The 17,560-nt window shown below is 35.0% G+C and overlaps 1 protein-coding gene across 2 annotated transcripts in view; it reads left to right on the top strand.

Moving 5' to 3' along the window:
• adam28 (ADAM metallopeptidase domain 28) overlaps positions 1-16,452 on the top strand; it is a 56,937-nt gene extending 40,485 nt beyond the window's left edge. For both annotated transcript variants that reach the window (XM_030144467.1, XM_030144466.1), the window contains exons 14-23: positions 357-446; positions 2,646-2,841; positions 4,434-4,539; positions 4,623-4,779; positions 7,517-7,597; positions 10,697-10,790; positions 10,872-10,974; positions 13,116-13,209; positions 14,153-14,248; positions 16,318-16,452. In XM_030144467.1, the coding sequence (XP_030000327.1) occupies positions 357-446; positions 2,646-2,841; positions 4,434-4,539; positions 4,623-4,779; positions 7,517-7,597; positions 10,697-10,790; positions 10,872-10,974; positions 13,116-13,209; positions 14,153-14,248; positions 16,318-16,350 (1,050 nt within the window). In that variant the 3' untranslated portion in view covers positions 16,351-16,452. The remainder of the gene's footprint in view (positions 1-356; positions 447-2,645; positions 2,842-4,433; positions 4,540-4,622; positions 4,780-7,516; positions 7,598-10,696; positions 10,791-10,871; positions 10,975-13,115; positions 13,210-14,152; positions 14,249-16,317) is intronic.
• The last annotated feature ends 1,108 nt before the right edge of the window (positions 16,453-17,560 follow it).

Below are 17,560 nucleotides of genomic sequence, written 5' to 3'. Positions count from 1 at the left end.
GAGCCTCCGAACGTCCGAATGGGTCATATCTGATGACCATGAAAAGACGACAAACTTTATCTTACACTAATTATTTACATGTATCGATAGAATTAGTAAATTAACAGTTATTAAACATTTGAGATCAGTTGATGGTTTTGGTTACTGGTGTATATTTGGGTTTTATGGGTTAAGGCTGTCCACATTTTTCATGTATTTTCTTGTTGTATCTGAAGGAAAGAGAATGAAAAATAAATATGTATGCTCATTTAAACCCTGCAAAAACAACACAGCTAAAGGTGGACTTTAACACAATACTGTATATTAACACTTTTACAAAGACCCCAGAACTCAAATGCTCTGTGTTGTCCATGTAGGAGTGCATGAACCCATGCTGCAACGCCACCACATGTAAACTGAAGGAAGGTTCGCAGTGTGCAGAAGGCGAGTGCTGCGAGAACTGTAAGGTGAGTAAAGTCATTATAGTTGTACATATAAACAATAATTGGAAATTAATGTGAAAATTGTGTTTGTATGAGTTTGATCTGTTAGTGCCCTCAAGTGGCCGTTTGGCAGAATTACAAATAAATCCATACATTTTTGAGCAGGTCTGTTATTATTTACTTTATCTCCATTTGGTATTTTCCCTTTATGACAAATGTTTAATAATAAATAAAAAAATACTTTAAATTTAACAAAGACATAATTTTTTGGCGCAGATTTTCAACATGAAACAAAAGAATTCTTTGTTTTCATGATTATTTCTGTGTAATTTGGACCATTTTTTTATGGTTAACAATTGGATAAATTAGGCATGTTAATGTATTGGTTAAAATTTAAGAAGATAATGCTTTTTTATATTAGTTAAAGTAAATTTTAAAAGAACGAAATATAGAGAGAAATAAGAAAACACAGGAAAATAATTAATTTTTATTTGCATTTTGCTGTATTAGTTAAAAGTGAAGTAGGTAGGCCTTTATTTTAAAGAAATGAAATACAAAGAGAAATTTTTAAAAAAGTATAATTTACTTTCTTTCATATTTGTTTATTTATTTCTGTATGAATTTACTTTTTTTTTTTTTTAAATATGTGTGTTTATTGCGAATGAATTAGTTTTGGCGTGAATTTGAACTCAAGTGGTCATTTGAGAGAATTATAAATAAACCTATGAGTAATTAATTATTAATTATTAATTTAGTTTATTACCAATTCATATTTACTTTTATTGCTAATGGTCTAATGGTAAAAAACAAAATGACAGGACTGAAAATTGAGGGGGGAAAAATTAGTTTTACACAGATTTTTTAAATAAATGAAACCATGACACATGATTTAGTCAAAAAACCTGTGACTCAGGTTACAATAGTTTCAACATTTTCATTAGGTATATTTTAGTTTGAGTTTTTTATTTTTAACCCTTTCATGCACTGTCCACTTCAGTGGACAGTTCTTCTCCAGCTGTTCTTTTGTATATTAATGGGTTTTGTTGTTTTAGTTCCATATCAGCCAACACAGTGGACACTTATGCACCATCCCATACACTGATATTCAAATCATTACTGTAACTTTACTGTTCTTGATGAACCTGATCTGCGTTAACATGTTTAAGTGTAAATCAATTGTTATTTGTTAGACAAGAAAGGTTTTTTTTGCATATTATCTCCATGAAGTGAGTAATTACTAGCATTAGAATATGTTAAAATGTGAGAAGACATCAGATTAGCAGCATTAAAAATGTTTTTATTTCATTGTTTTCATATCACTTTCTGATATTGGGTTTTAAACACATGTTTCTTTACTTCAAAAATTAAATGCATGGATATTTTTGTAACTCCATAGAAAAGAAAAAAAAAACTCGATCGCATTGTGTTTTTTCATGGCTAAACACTGAAGAAAAAAATCTTGACTAAGGTTCTCATAATTCGTGCATGAAAGGGTTAATGGCAGTTTTCATTTGTTCCTAAAGAGGGTTTTGAAAACACTTAGTTAAGTTTAGTTTGTATTAGTTTCAGTCTTTAGTTTTTCTTGTAAGATGAAATATTTGTCAAGGGTGAGATTCAAGAAGAAAAACTGTTGTGTTTTAAAACTCAACACAACATCTTGATGACTTGACACCATGATGCCGGGGGTGGTTGGACACGACATGCTACCGTCTGCTGGTAAAATGTTAGGCTGATGCATGAAATAAATAAAAATGTGACCAATGGCACTGTATCTCACTGTCTTATTCTATGAAGAATCAATAACAAGTTGAATTTGTAAGGTTGTCAGGTTCTGGTCTATGTTATACAGTCCTGTGGTCTGGATGCAGGAGATCAATCTCCCAGTAGAAGTGGGTAGTACTTTCACTGGAGTAGAACTCAACTAATTAAATCAAAGTCCATATACGAGTTCTATCAGTGCTCAATAGTAACTGATATCTGTAACCATCTGTATCAGGGGTCTGCAACCTATAGCTCCTGGGCCAAATGTGGCTCTTTAGCCTCTCTCTATGGCTCATCTAGTCAAAAAACATAAGGAGCATTTTGAAATGAACTGAATGAACCATTACTTTTTAACATTGTTATAAGCTTAAATCAATTCGAACATTGCCCATCTGCAAAACTGTGCAGGCTATACTATATTTTTTAATCTTTATATTTATTTATAACCTCACGCTTCCACAGATCCTGCCTCGGTCCAGGGAGTGTCGCATGAAGCAGGATGAATGCGATATCGCTGAATACTGTGATGGAAACAGCGCCACCTGTCCCGAGGACGTGTTCGCCGTCAATGGCCTCCCATGTGACCGCGGACTGGGATACTGTTACAACGGCCAGTGTCCACAGAGACAGAACCAGTGCATCAAGATGTACGGACCAAGTGAGTGTCCTAACCCTAAGGCGCCCCCCCCTCTGATCACCACCAAAATTTAATCATGTGTTCCTTGTGCCAGTATCCACATTTCCTGAAATTTTCATCCAAATCCATTCATAACTTTTTGAGTTATCTTGCACACAAACAGACAAACAGACAAACCAACGCTGGCAAAAACATAACCTCCTTGGCGCAGGTAATAAAACCATAAACAAAAGAATAATTCACTAAAGAAAAAACAATATGATGATGAGACAAAAATTATTAGTTCATTTAAACATTTTTAAAGATAGATACCGCAAAAAAATTTCTCACTTTTTTCTATACTATTTTATATTTGTTTATTTTTTATAAATTATCTTTTCTATAACAAAGGGAAAAAAAAGAAATACAAACATAAAGGAAACTTTTTTTATTTATTTATTTTCATATTTATTTGTTCATTTGTTTCTGTGTAATTTCCATGTTTTAAAAAGTGTGTACTATAAATTAATTACTCCCCATTTATTATATTGTTTTGCAACTTTTTTTCTACATTTTTATTTATAGAAAAAAAAAACAATAAACAAATAATTCAACAGTAATAATATAAACATTTCCATTTATTTTCTCTCTTATTACTGTATAGTTGATACATTTAAAAATACATATATATACTTATTTACTGTGTATAAATTATGTATTTTCATATTAAAGTTAAAATTGTGGTAAGTAAATTTAAAAAGGAGGAAATGGACATAGAAATAAGAGTGTTCTTTTCACATCTGTCTTATTTTTTATCAGATATAGTCTTCATTATGACACTTAATGTACTATCAATCTCTCAATAACGGAATATATTTTAACCCTTTATTGGACAAGTGACAGGGTCTGTAAGGTCCACCTCTGCATGACCAGTGAGTGTACCTGCTTTGTTTGGTACCATGAAGTAATGGTACTAATGTAAGGAATGATGTTCAAAGGATAATGTGGATGTGAACAGGGGTCTGACTCAGCACTTTTGTTGGTCTAATGTTCTAAAAGTGATGTTCTAGTGTTCTAAAATACATGTTCTTTTCACCTTACATGTGTTTTTCCTGTATTTTTTATATTTACTTGTTGTTGTTGTTTTTTGGGGGGTTTTTTTTGGTCACTTACGGTCAAGGAACCAAATATGATAACTTCATTGACCTTGATTTTCTACATAAAAATAAAAAATTTTGAAAAATTTCACAAAACTGATAAAGTCTTGTTCGGTCCGCCAATGACACACTAAGGTTGAAATGTTGAATTTCAGAGTATTTCTATGAGTGAACAAGAAAAGCGCAGACCTCTGCCAAGACAGATCTGCCCCCCCCCCACACACACACACACACACTCCCGATCACCACCAAAATTAAATCATTTCTTCCTTGTGCCAGTATCAACATTTCTTGAAAATTTCATGAAAATCTGTCCATAACTTTTTGAGTTATCTTGCTAACAAACAAACAAACAAACAAACACGCTGACACACAAAGCAAAATGATCACAATACCTCTTGGCGGAGGTAACTATAAAGGGTTAATGTAACCCGACAATGAGCAAAACTGTAAAAGTGTTTTGTGTTGTGATCCCAGGTGCGATAGAGGCGCGTCAAGGCTGCTACAACCAGAACACCAGAGGAGTTTACTACGGCTTCTGCAAACGACCCTCAAAAGACCACTACATTCCCTGCCAACAACAGTGAGTCCAAGCACAAAACTCAACACAAATCTCAGTCCAACATGGGTTCAAAAAGGAAGATACTGAGCATCTTTCCTCTGCAGGGACATATTCTGTGGAAAGCTCTACTGCCACAATGGGAACGACAGCCCCAACTATGGCCGGATGGTGAGGGTCGGTGACTGCAAGGCATCGTTTTTTGACGACTACACCAAAGACTACGGCCAAGTGGACACCGGAACTAAATGTGGAGATGGAAAGGTAATGGGCTGTTAGGTTAGTTAATGTGGTAACCATAGTTTTCTGAGGTCAGACTGGTGACCTTGGCATTGATTTTACAACTCTGTCCTTCTAATTCTTAAGATAGTCGAAAGATAGTCCACCCAACCCACCGCCTGACTCGCCATAGGGCGGTCGGTGCCATAAAATAGAACTAAGGCACTCAAACTACACACAAATATTGACCATGACTTATGGTTACTGACCTGTTCACACATTAACTTTGACAAAAGGTCAAAGATCAGTGTCACAGGATCAAATTAGTTAAAACCTAGATAAGATAAGATAAGATAAGACTTAATTCCATCTTGGGGGACATTTCACAGTTAACAACAACATACAACAAGGAAGTGCAGAGAAAAGACTGGTAGATAGGGATGGGAATCATTAAGAATTTAACGATTCCATTATCAATATTGCTTATCGATCCGATTCCTTATCGATTCTCACTGGGTGAGGGAATAAAAGAGTACAAACGGGTGTGTTTGCATTAACTGTCTTTATATTTCCATCTCTGCACAGAAAATATAACATATACAGTATGTACAAATAATAATAACAGATGACGCCGGACCCGGTTCAGGGAGGAGGGCATACAGTGAAAGTGAAACTAAAGAGGCTTTACTAATTCCTCTATTGCCGTATTTCTACTACGTGGAACCGGTTTGACTCGGCTCGGCTTGTCTCCCGTTGTTGTGCACCTCATTTCCTTTCCCTTCTTACCTTCGGAAACTTGTATTTGAGGAGTTACGACGTTTGTTCCCCACACCGGAACCGGAACTGGCCTGGCATTCACTCTGCCGCTACATTCACAAGCGTCGCTAAGTAGCGTATCAAATACGTGACATTCCTGTAAATGATTCACATGTTGTGGACAAATGTTTGAGCATATTAGAGGGATTCCACCCTTTTGAAGACATGGAAGCTTTGCAAGTGTTCCAAGTAAGTGGACCTGGTGTCATCTTTTTAGACCGTTTCTGCCTCAACGCCATGTTGGCTACGTTCTGACCAAAACAATGCAGCGTACGTGTGACGTCATCGTGCATGCGCAACGGAGGCGGAATCGATAAGCAGAATCGTTAAGCAGGCAGGCAAATGATTCCAAGGAACCAAGCTACTGGGAACTGGTTCTCAAAAAAGAACCAGTTCTCGATTCCCATCCCTACTGGTAGAAAAACCACAAAAAAATGAGTGAAAAATTAAGTATAAAGAGAAAAATAAGAAATTTAGTATTTATATAAATATAGAGTCAGAATTAAAATTAAATATTATTTATTTACATATTAACATTGTAGTTGCCCATACACATGGTGTGATATGGGGGGGTCATAGTCTACTATGCAGGCGTGGTGGGCGTAGTACTGACTAATGTAGTGATTCAGACTCACTCATTTCAAGGGTTTCTATGTAGTATCGATACTCTAACTTTACAGCAGAGGGAATCTTGTACCAGAACACACTTAGGACCAGAACCACCAATGAATCAACACTATGTATCCACAGACTGTATCACTCACAGAATAAAGTGTAAAACTAATTTTTTACACACGTCTGTATTACGGTATCATCAAGTTTTCTTCCTCAAACTAAAACTCACAGCTGGTTATTTTGACGATCAGTTAAAAACAACATCTTATAATTTTCACGTGCTGTGTCATTATAGCTCTGTTAGCTTAGCTCTGTTTAGACAGAAAAACAGCCACAGTAAAACCACAAATCACCTCTGTTTTCTGTACGGTTTGTGTTGTCAGTAGCTGAACTAAAGATCTGTTTGGAATCAAACAAACGAGGTCAGAACTGTCACAGTTTAGGCTCTGGATCAACAAATGAACATAAATGAATGCTGTGATTTCAAGCATCAAACTCCATTCTTTTCATTTACAGCTGTGTCCAGTGGTAAAAACAACAACAGTTCTTCCGGCTTTTATCACTTTGACATTGTTTTTTTGACTCTTAAAGATGTTTCTTTATGGTTCTCATCCCATCTGGTCACTTTCTGACACTTTTGTCAAAGGCCCTGTGGTGTTAGTTTTCATCATCATCGTAAAAAATTCTCAGTACTCTTTCTAGTTACCACATAAATCCACCGGCCCATCAGTGTGGATATCCAAGACATTGGATATAACATAACATTGGATCTTTGCCATAACTTCACATTTATTTTAAGTACGTTTTTGAAATATTTGAAAGTAGAAATACTACATGTAGCCCCTTTAAATTTTCTTCTTTGTAGGTTTATATGAGTCTAAATACTGTTTCTCAGTTGTATTTTGTGTGAATACAAGTCTATTTATTAATAATAATGATAATAATAATAATAATAATAATAATAATAATAATAATAATAATAATAATAATAATACATCGGCTTTATATAGCGCTTTTCTAAGTACTCAAAGATGCTTTACAATAAACACCCAAGGGACAAACATACATCAAACAGGTAGGCAAAAATATATATATATATTATATTAGATAAATTGAGTTAGATATTCTAAACAGGGGCCAAATATAAATAGATAAATATGAAATGATTGATTTATAGAAAATAAAAGCTTTAAATATGAAATAGTGAAACATATGGAAAACAAAAATATACTCAGCAGAACTTGATTCACTGAATAAACTACTCCTTTTTTTTCCACCTCTAATGTGTACGTATATATGAATGCATTTAACTTCTGTGGAGCTTTAACCTGTAAATTATCTGTATTTTAAGGTGTGCAACCAGAATGAGTGTGTGGACCTCCAGACAGCTTACAGAAATATAAACTGCTCAGCCAAATGCCCAGGCCATGCAGTAAGTACACAACATGTCTTCCGTTGAGAATCAGCTGGTTCTATGTTCACTTTTCCTCATTTTGAGAAAATAGAGTTTGAAAATTTCACCTGTCTGATCTCTGATATTTGGAGAGTTATCAATCATCTTTTTGTGTGGAATAGTGCTGACTGTGGAAGGTACCCTAAACATATTGTTAACATGTTCTAAATCTCCATAGGCTTAGAGATATAAGAAGTTACAAATGGGCATAGAACTTTCTGATTCCAAGGTATGGAAGTTGGCCCTGGTCAACAAGTTCTATGTCCAACATAGGACCTGGTGCCTTTACAGGTTTCACTTATGGTCGAAATCAGGAAGTTCTATGTCCACCAGAGTTGTTTTTAAAAAAGTTATGAACAAACTAAGAACGTTTTAGTCAGTGATTATATGTATTTTATACTGATGTCACAAAATGCAACATAAAAAACCATCCTTTGCTAGTGTTTTCCAATCCACGTTTATTTAAGGTTGACAACTAAAATGAGCACATCTATCCTTTTTCATTAAAGGTAGAATGGTGAATAAACATGTTAGGACACCTGGAGGACCTAAGTAAATTGTGTTAACTCAGTTTTCATGGCAAACAACCATTTTCCAGAATCCATGTAAATCCATGTATCCTTCGTTCAGTTGTTTTTCAATTTAAAACCAAAAATCAAAAAACAAAAAAACAACTTGTTTTTTTTTTTGTTTTTCATTTTCAAAACCAGAATGAAAAACTGATAACGATTCATTTTTCCATTTCCCAATTTTGTGCTCAAATGAAAAATGGAAAAAATGGATAACGCCCATTTCATCCCATTTTGCTATTTTCAATATAGTTCAGTTGTCTGACCCGGAAGTAGTCATTACTAGGGAAAAAATAAACAAACGGATTCATGGCCAGACTGGAGGAATATTTTGCTATAATTAAGCGGCTGTTTGATACGTACAGAAGTGTATTGCATTCACACAAAAAATTTAAAAATTAAAATAAATTTTTTTCAGAAAACAGTATCTCATTAATTCGGAAAATTCCGTTTGTTTATTTTTTCCCCTAGTTGTGACTATTTCCGGGTCAGACAACTTAACTATATTGAAAATAGCAAAATGGGATGAAACGGGCATTATCCATTTTTTCATTTGAGCACAAAATTGGGAAATGGGAAAACGAACCGTTATCTGTTTTTCATTGTGGTTTTGAAAATGAAAAACGAAAAAACAAGTGTTTTTTTGATTTTTGGTTTTAAATTGAAAAACGAATGAACGAATGATACACGGATTCATGTATCATTCGTTCATTCGTTTTTCAATTTAAAACCAAAAAAAAAAAAAAAAAAAGACTTGTTTTTTGTTTTTCATTTTCAAAACCAGAATGAAAAATGGATAACGGTTCGTTTTTATATTTCCTGATTTTGTGCTCAAATAAAAAATGGAAAAAACGGATAACAACCGTTTAATCAATTTTTGCTATTTTCAATATAGTTAAGTTGTCTGACCCCGAAGTAGTCGTAACTAGGGAAAAAATAAACAAACGGAATCATGGCCAGACTGGAGGAATATTTTGCTATAATTAAGCAGCGGTTTGATACAGAAGCGTATTGCATTCACACAAAAAAATAAATTCGGCTCTATTTTTCTGAATTAACGAGATTAACAGCACCTTAATTATAGCAAAATATTCCTCAGTCCAGCCATGATTCCGTTTGTTTATTTTTTCCATAGTTACGACTACTTCCAGGTCAGAAAACTTAACTGTATTGAAAATAGCGAAATCGGATGAAACGGTCGTTATCCCTTTTTTTTTTCCATTTTTCATTTGAGCACAAAATCGGGAAATGTAAAAACAAACCGTTATCCGTTTTTCATTCTGGTTTTGAAAATGAAAAACAAAAAAATGAGTCGTATTTTTGTTTTTTGATTTTTGGTGATTTTTGGTTTTAAATTGAAAAACGAATGAACGAATGATACACGGATTTTCCAGCCATACTTCAATCCTCAAAGGCAGGAGAATTAGTTGTGGAATGTAGGCAAATAATGTGGAACACCATGAACGACCTTTTTAAGACTGAGGATTGATGAGGATTGAAAATTCTACGTACACTCATAGATAAAAGTCGATGAATGAGCCACATTTTCATTTGAACCTGACACCAGACAACACTGCCCACTTGACCAGAATCTATAAGATAAAAAAATTTAAATTAGAAAAAAAAGTGTATAAAATGCAAAAATTGCATCAAAATTAAATATACATTCACAGATAAAACCATTATATCAAATCAATGACAAGTCTGTAAATGAGCCAAATTCTCATTTGAACCTGAGGCCGGGACAATATTGGCCACTTGAGGAAAATCTACAGGGTGTCCCATAAAAGTCTCCATACATAGGAAAAGTAAACGTTTCTTGACATAAACCATTTTTATTTATATAATTTGCTCTATATGACGGCCATTTTGTCGGGAACACATTTCAATGTGTGTCCTCCACTGCTGAAGAACTATAAAGGAGAAATATAAAGAAATACATGTTAGAACCATATGTATTATGTCTCCTATGTATGGAGACTTATGGGACACCCTGTAGTATGAAAGAATGAAAGGATGAAAAATAAAACTTATCCAGAAATGCCAAATTTTACATCAAAATGCCTCATACACTCAAATATAAAATGACTATCAAATATACAAGTTTATCAATGAGCTATCTTCTCAGACCTGACTCCGGGACAGCCTTGCCCGTCTAAAAATGCCAAATTTGAACATTGAACTACTTTTGAGCGAATGTCACATGATCAGGGTATGGCCCCTGATTGGCTCCTCTTGGACACAGAACTACCTGATTTGAAACGAGCGCCACTCAGGACATAGAACTAAATGTTTCTAGGTGTGAGTGTGTGTAGATGTTTAGTTTGGAGCTAAGCACTTTGGGACAGAAACTTAAATGATTTTAGAATGTCCTGATATGCTTAACTCCATTTCTGCAAAAAGTGGACATAGAACCAGCTGATTCTCAAAGGACGACGTCTGTATATAAAGCAGCCTGACTTGTCCAGGTTTGTGCTGTTAATATTATATTTGCTGTTTCGTTCTTCAGGTGTGTAATCACAGAAGTGAGTGTCAGTGTGAACCTGGGTGGCTGCCTCCAAACTGTGACACACAGGATGAAAGTTTCAGTGCGCTTACAACTGGTGAGACAACATAAACAATAACACATTGACTGTGTTAGTGCTGCGCTGAAATTAAACTAATGTTTCACTCTGTTTGTGCAGGGGCGACAGTTGGCATCATAGTGGGAGTTCTGTTAGTTCTAGGTGTCACTGCTGGTATCACTGGGTTCATTTGGAAAAAACGACAAGGCCCCATCCTGCCGACGTAAGTACCCACCACCTCACCGCAGAGATTTGTGTGACCACGTTATGAAACCTTTACAACACTGAACAATCAGAATAATCCAGAGTTCCCACACGTCCTGGAAAACCTGGAAAATGATTGACACATTTCCAGTCATGGAAAGCGTATGGAAAATGAGAAAAAAGGTCAAATGTCCAGGAAATGGTTAAAGTTATCCTGGAAAATTAATTATCCTCTCCCTGTCTTGTGACCTTGTGTGTCTAAACCAGTGGTTCCCAACCTTTTTTGGCTCGTGACCCCATTTTAACCTCACAAATTTCTGGCAACCCCAGACATTCAAAATGGAGACTTTTTTCTTTTTTTTTTTTTTTGCTAAAATTCATTTGTTTTTGATCATGTAATAGTTTGCTATACTATGTTTCAAATAAATGTTAATTTTAGACCCATTTAGTCTATATAATGTATATTATTATGGACAGAGGCAGTAAAGCCAGGTGTAGATTACTGCACAAAGTGAGAATTTGATTTTCCTTGCTCAGGATATGTACAGTCAGTCCAGCTTGGATTTACAAGGCTGACAATTAATACTGAACAAACAAGAACTCAAACTATGAATTATGAAAGAGCTGCAGCATCTGAAACTGACCACAATGAACATTTGACGGATAAATAGAACCACAGTGCTTCAGTTTCAGCTTCACAGTTTGTCATGTCTTTTATGTACTGGGATTGTCTCTGTCAACTCACCATATATTTTTCATTAGTATTTTTTTTTTTTTTTTTTTTTATCACTTACTAGAAATTTCAGGTGACCCCATTTGAATTCCAGGTGACCCTGTTGAGCCGCATTATATAATAAATTCCGATTATGTAATAAAAGTTCAAAATGTAATAAGAATGCCACATCATCTTGTAATAAAGCCGCATTATGTAATAAACTGACGCATTTTGTAATAAACTACGTCAACGCATTATATAGTAAATTTTTTACATTCTTAAAGACACTTTCCCGAGTATTTTTTTTTCAGCTGCCATAGAAACTTTATATTGATCGAAATATATTCAGCAAAATACATTTTAGTTGCAAGTTAGCCACTAAAGGTGTGACGGTTTAGCTCTTTTTTATATCCAGAAATGTTGTTTACATTGTTAAAGACACTTTCCTGAGTTTTTTTTTTTTTTCAACAGGCATAAACATCTTATATTGATCAAAATATTTTAATTTTCCTTAAAAAGGTTCTGTTTAGAAATAAAGCCATTTATTGTTCAACATCAGCATTTTCTACTTTGTGTGTGCATGTTGGAGTGTGTGTACTAATTGTGAATGTAATGCTAATAGGTAGGCTATCATTACCACTACTACAACTACTAATCTGCAGGGCTACTTTAATTAAAGAGGGGAAAAAAATCTACTTGAGTGTCGTTATTACGTAATGAACCATGTTATTACATTTCCCTGAAAATAAAAATGTGTCAAGTGCATTTTGTAATAAATTTCTCAAATTGTAATAACTTACTACATAATGCAAAAAAATTTACTACATAATGCATTGAGGTAGTTTATTACAAAATGCGTCAGTTTATTACATAATGTGGCTTTATAACAAGATGACGTGACATTCTTATTACATTTTGAACTTTTATTACATAATGGGAATGTATTACATAATGCGGCTCAACAGACCCCAAGGTTGAAAAACACTGGTGTTAACTGAGATGAAACAAAGGAAATTGTTTTTCAGTGATTTATTGAAAATGTAGAAATATTTTTAGAGGAAGTGCAGGAGAGAAAGTAAGAGAGAACAGAAAGTTGAGTATAAAATTGTCCAATTTAACAGTTTGTCATGTTAATGAAGTGCTACGCTGTAATCTGTGGGTGTGTTTGCATTATTCTATGATACATTTGTCATAATTATTTTTCATAGATAATAGACTGCACATCAAATGTCTGAGTAATAAGCATAGAAACAATCTGGGGAAATGCAAGTTATAACTGTAGAAAAGAACACTTCCACAGAATGAGGGGGACAGGGGTATGGATTAGTGTATGATGTGATAACTTGTCTCTGTAGCGACTGAAGATGTCCTGGAAAAGTCCCAGAAAATAATTTCAGGGAAAGAGTGGGAACCCTGTAATCCTCATTTTTATTTCATTACTACAGTTCACACACCCCCAGGAAACCTGTAGCAGTGGATAATTCTGCTCATCACCTCCGGAAGAGGCCACCTCCCAGTCAGCCCATGCCCGTGACCCAGGTACCAACCCAGCCTGTTTTTTTTGGGTTTTTTTTTAATATTATGCATTTGGCAGATGCTTTTTTCCAAAGTGACTTACAGGGGAAAACCAATCAAATCAATCAATCAAATTTTATTTATATAGCGCCAAATCACAACAAAAGTTATCTCATGACACTTTATATATAGAGTTGGCCAAAACCAGACTTTGAGCCAATTTACAGAAACCCAACAGAGTCCTCCAGGCGCAAACACTTGTGACTGTTGACAGTGGAAGGAAAAACTTCCCTTTAACAGCAGAAACCTGGAGGATGGACGTCTGCCTTGACCAGTTGGGGTTAAAGAGAGAGAGAGTAAAGGGGGAGAAAACAGAGAGCGATAGAGATAGAGACTGGGGTAGAGGGGGAGAAGGGGGGAAGTAGGGGGAGAGACATGGATGCAGTTGAGGATAAATGAGTGATGACGATGAAGACAGGAGAGAGGCAGGACCACAGCAGCAGGTCCAGAGATGATCCTGTGAAAACCTTATTAATATATTTAAAATGGAATGTCTGAAAGTGCTAGGACAGGAGGTGCTCTTGGAAGAGCTGGGTCCACCAATGTGGAACGACCCATGAAAAGAGCCTAGATTGTCTTGTACAAGGTTTTGGAACCACCAGACAACATTCCCCAAACGAGCAGAGTGGTCGTGGGGCTACGTAAGCTTTTATCAGTGCACCTAAGTAGGTAGGAGCAGACCCACTGAGAATTTTGTAGGCTAGGATTAATGATTTGAATTTGATGTGGGCAGCTATGGTTAGCCGGTGTAACTCAGTGAGTAAGGGGGTGACATGTGCCCTTTTAGGCTGATTGAAGACCAGATGTGTTGCTGCATTCTGGACCATGCATGTGCAAGCATGTGTTATAGATACTGATATTCTGTGTAACTATTCAAAACTGTACTTAACAATATGTGACATTACAGCCTGTCAGACCAAAACCCAAAGGAGCTCCACCTCCACCACCTCCTGCAGGGAACAGACCAAAACCTCCAAGCCAGAACTACATCGCTGCTCGTCAGGTAAGTTTACCTCCACAGTTTGCGCTCAGCCCAATCTCCATCTCCACACTCTTATACCACGAGGCAAGTTCCTACAAAGTGTGCAAGCATTGGTGTCCTACCTCCACTAAATGTACAAACCAAGGATAACTGTGTAGGGAGGAAATCTCCAAACGAAACCATCTGGTACCACATTATCTGCTGCCTTTTGATGAATTATTACAATACATGACATAAGCACCAAGCACCTCTGTCTCACTAGGACTGATTCACAATAAAAAGAATGAATGAATGAATTGTTTATTTTAGTTTGTATATTAATCTTTGCACTTTGTACTATAATTGTAGTAAACATAAAAACCAAAAAAAGAACAGACTAGAAGAAAAAGCTTATTTTTTGTCTATCCTTTTCACCTGATCCACTGCTTACATTAAATTAAATGTGTACAGCATCGAGCATTCTCCTTATAACAAAAAATCACCAACAACCAAAACATATCAACCATCTCAACTTAATATTCTTGAATGATTTTATACGCAATGCATTTTCAAAACTTTGTCAAAGACAAAAACCTTAAATTCATCATCACAGCCACAACCCAAATGCATCTAGACTTCACATTTGTCCTCACTTTAGTCCATTCAAAAATATAAAGACCTCTGAAATTTTAATTATTCTCTCTTAATTTAAATAAATTTTGAATGGTAATCTGTAGTGGTGTAGGAGGTATGACTTTATCCTTGTAATATTATGACTTTTTCCTCAAAATAATATTACTTTACTCTCATAATATTTCATAATTCTCATAATATTTACTGTCAAAGTATGAGGACTTCACTCTAGTAATATTTTATTTTATTTATTTATTTTTTGGAATATTAGAAATTGATTTCCATAATATTAGGAATTTATTTTTCTTTTATTTTTCATTTAATCTTACCTTATTTCCATTGTGGTCCTAATCCTCCTTCGGTGCTCTGCTGTCCTCATTCTTGGACTAAACATACATTTTGTGGACTAAACTGTGGACTACATTCTTCTTCTTCTTCTTCTTCATCTTCTTCTTCTTCTTCTTCCATTAAAAACACTTGTAGTTTTGTGGTTATTTTTTCAGCGGCTAAAAGCTCATAACATTATCTAGGTGGTTCAAAATCAGGACTAAAGAAAGTTGTGTTCAGTCTTAAGATAAACTAGTTTTCATTTGACTTTTTCATTCATTAAAGGCTGAATAAATACGGTGTGATATTGGTTGGTTGGTTTGTTGAGCTAGCTTAGACGCTAGTGATGCTAACGCAGGTCACATGTTCAACAGGCGAACGTGGCTGTTTCTAATTAACCCTTTCAGAACAAGGACATGTTAAGGGGATTTCCAAATTCATTTTTCTTTAATTAACCTTTCTCAAGTGATGTAACGCCATTTCTTACACTATTATCCTTACCATTTTGCATTTTTTCAGTGAAAATAAAATTTACCAATCTTGTGGATGTTCATAAAAGCTCAGAGTAAATCAAAATAGGAAGAAAAAGTCCCTTTTTCAGAAGCGGCTAAAATTTGCTTAGAGGTTGTTTTAGTGTAAATACATGAAAATATTTACATTTACAAAGAGAAAAATTTGGAGTTGTCATTATTTATATGTTATCATGATCGTATTTTACTGATCTGACCCACTTGAGATTGAATTGGTCTGAATGTGGGACCTGAACTAAAAGGATTGTTAATATCTTAGTGTAATTTTTGCATTTCAAAAATTCATCCCAAGGGCCGGACTGGACTCTTTGGCGGGCCAGATTTGGTCCCCGGGCCGCATGTTTGACACCTATGGTCTAAGGTGTTAAGACAGTAGAGATATACTAGTTACTTATGAAACCTTTGTTGAGCATATCACTGTTTTTATTTGCTTTTTTTATCAACTTGAACATAACTATTTCTAATGTGATGTAATGTTTTAATATAGAATGTTCTCTAATATTGACACTTATATGCAATTTTAGTTTCCACAAACTGAAGATAAAATGCTTCTTTGTTTCTAAATGTTCTATGATCGGGGACCATTTACACCACAGTAATGGATGTCTTCATGTGTTTCAGGCTCTGAGGCCAGTTCCTCCACCTAAGGTCTGATGCTGCATCCTGGAGGAGACGCAACAGGAGACTCGTCTTCAACTTCTGCTCCTGATCAGATGCTGCTGAGACAAGACAAGCCCTTTTTATGAAAGGGTCCACTCACACCTGTTTGCTCAGCAGTTTTATTCACTGCAGTGCAGTCTGAAGCACCAACCACAGTTTGTACCAGTGATGTGCAACCTGTAGGAAAGGCAGACTGGATTCCTCATTGTTACTCATAGTCTATCTCCAAGGACCTGTTATTACAGGGATGAACTCTGAGTTTTTAAACGCACATTTTTTTATACTTCAGGCTTAATATTAGCACAACTGGAAACAGCTCTGGCACCAAATGTAAGCCATTTTCTTTTAAATGTTATTTTTAATTTTGTTACAGGAATTGTACAGAATATTGCACATAACTGATTTCACTGTTGAACAGTATTGAAGATAATTATTGTCTCAGAGTTTAACACCACAAAATCTAAATATATTTAATGTTATGGTCTGATATTTCATCAGTCTGGGACACTTAAGGGCTACTTTACACTTTTCGCTGAAAATATTAACCATGAGTTATAATTTCAAATTAAAACTCAGATGTTAGATAATAGTTTTAAGTTAAATATCACCACGATATTTCATCATAGATAAATGTAGGGTGAGAGATGAAAGAAATTTATATAAAAAAGAAAATTATGGGAAAAGTATAGACGAAAAGCTTTTCATTAAGTAAAACTGAACAGGTACAGCTATAGTTTCTCCATCCCTTTGAGTACAAGCACTTGAAATGTACACTTATTAAAAGCTCATATTTAGTACTTAATCAAAAACAGAAACCAGAAATGTTTACATAATGTTTTACATGTTAACCCTCTGGTATCCGGGTGCACCTTTTACGCACACTTTGCACTTCGTTTCAAAAAAACTTCACATTGTTTTTCACAATTTAAATAAGGTTAGAATTCAAAAGTTGTTCATTTTTGCATGATCTTTAAAATTCTGGCCACCAACTAAAATTTGCACATTGTAAACAAAAGAAAATTACCAGACTAGCATCTGTCTCCCAGTGTGCCTAAAATGCACTATTTCTTCCATTTGATATGTATGATTAGGGCTGACCTTGATTTACAAAAATAAAATCAAATTAGAGCAGAAAAATTAATCAATATATAATATTTAATAGTTTGATTTATAGGTGTGCACTTGGTGACAGATGCTAGTATTT

Source organism: Sphaeramia orbicularis, chromosome 9 (assembly GCF_902148855.1).
Source record: "Sphaeramia orbicularis chromosome 9, fSphaOr1.1, whole genome shotgun sequence".
Lineage (NCBI taxonomy): Eukaryota > Metazoa > Chordata > Actinopteri > Kurtiformes > Apogonidae > Sphaeramia > Sphaeramia orbicularis.
This window is presented reverse-complemented; position numbering and strand designations above follow the sequence as displayed.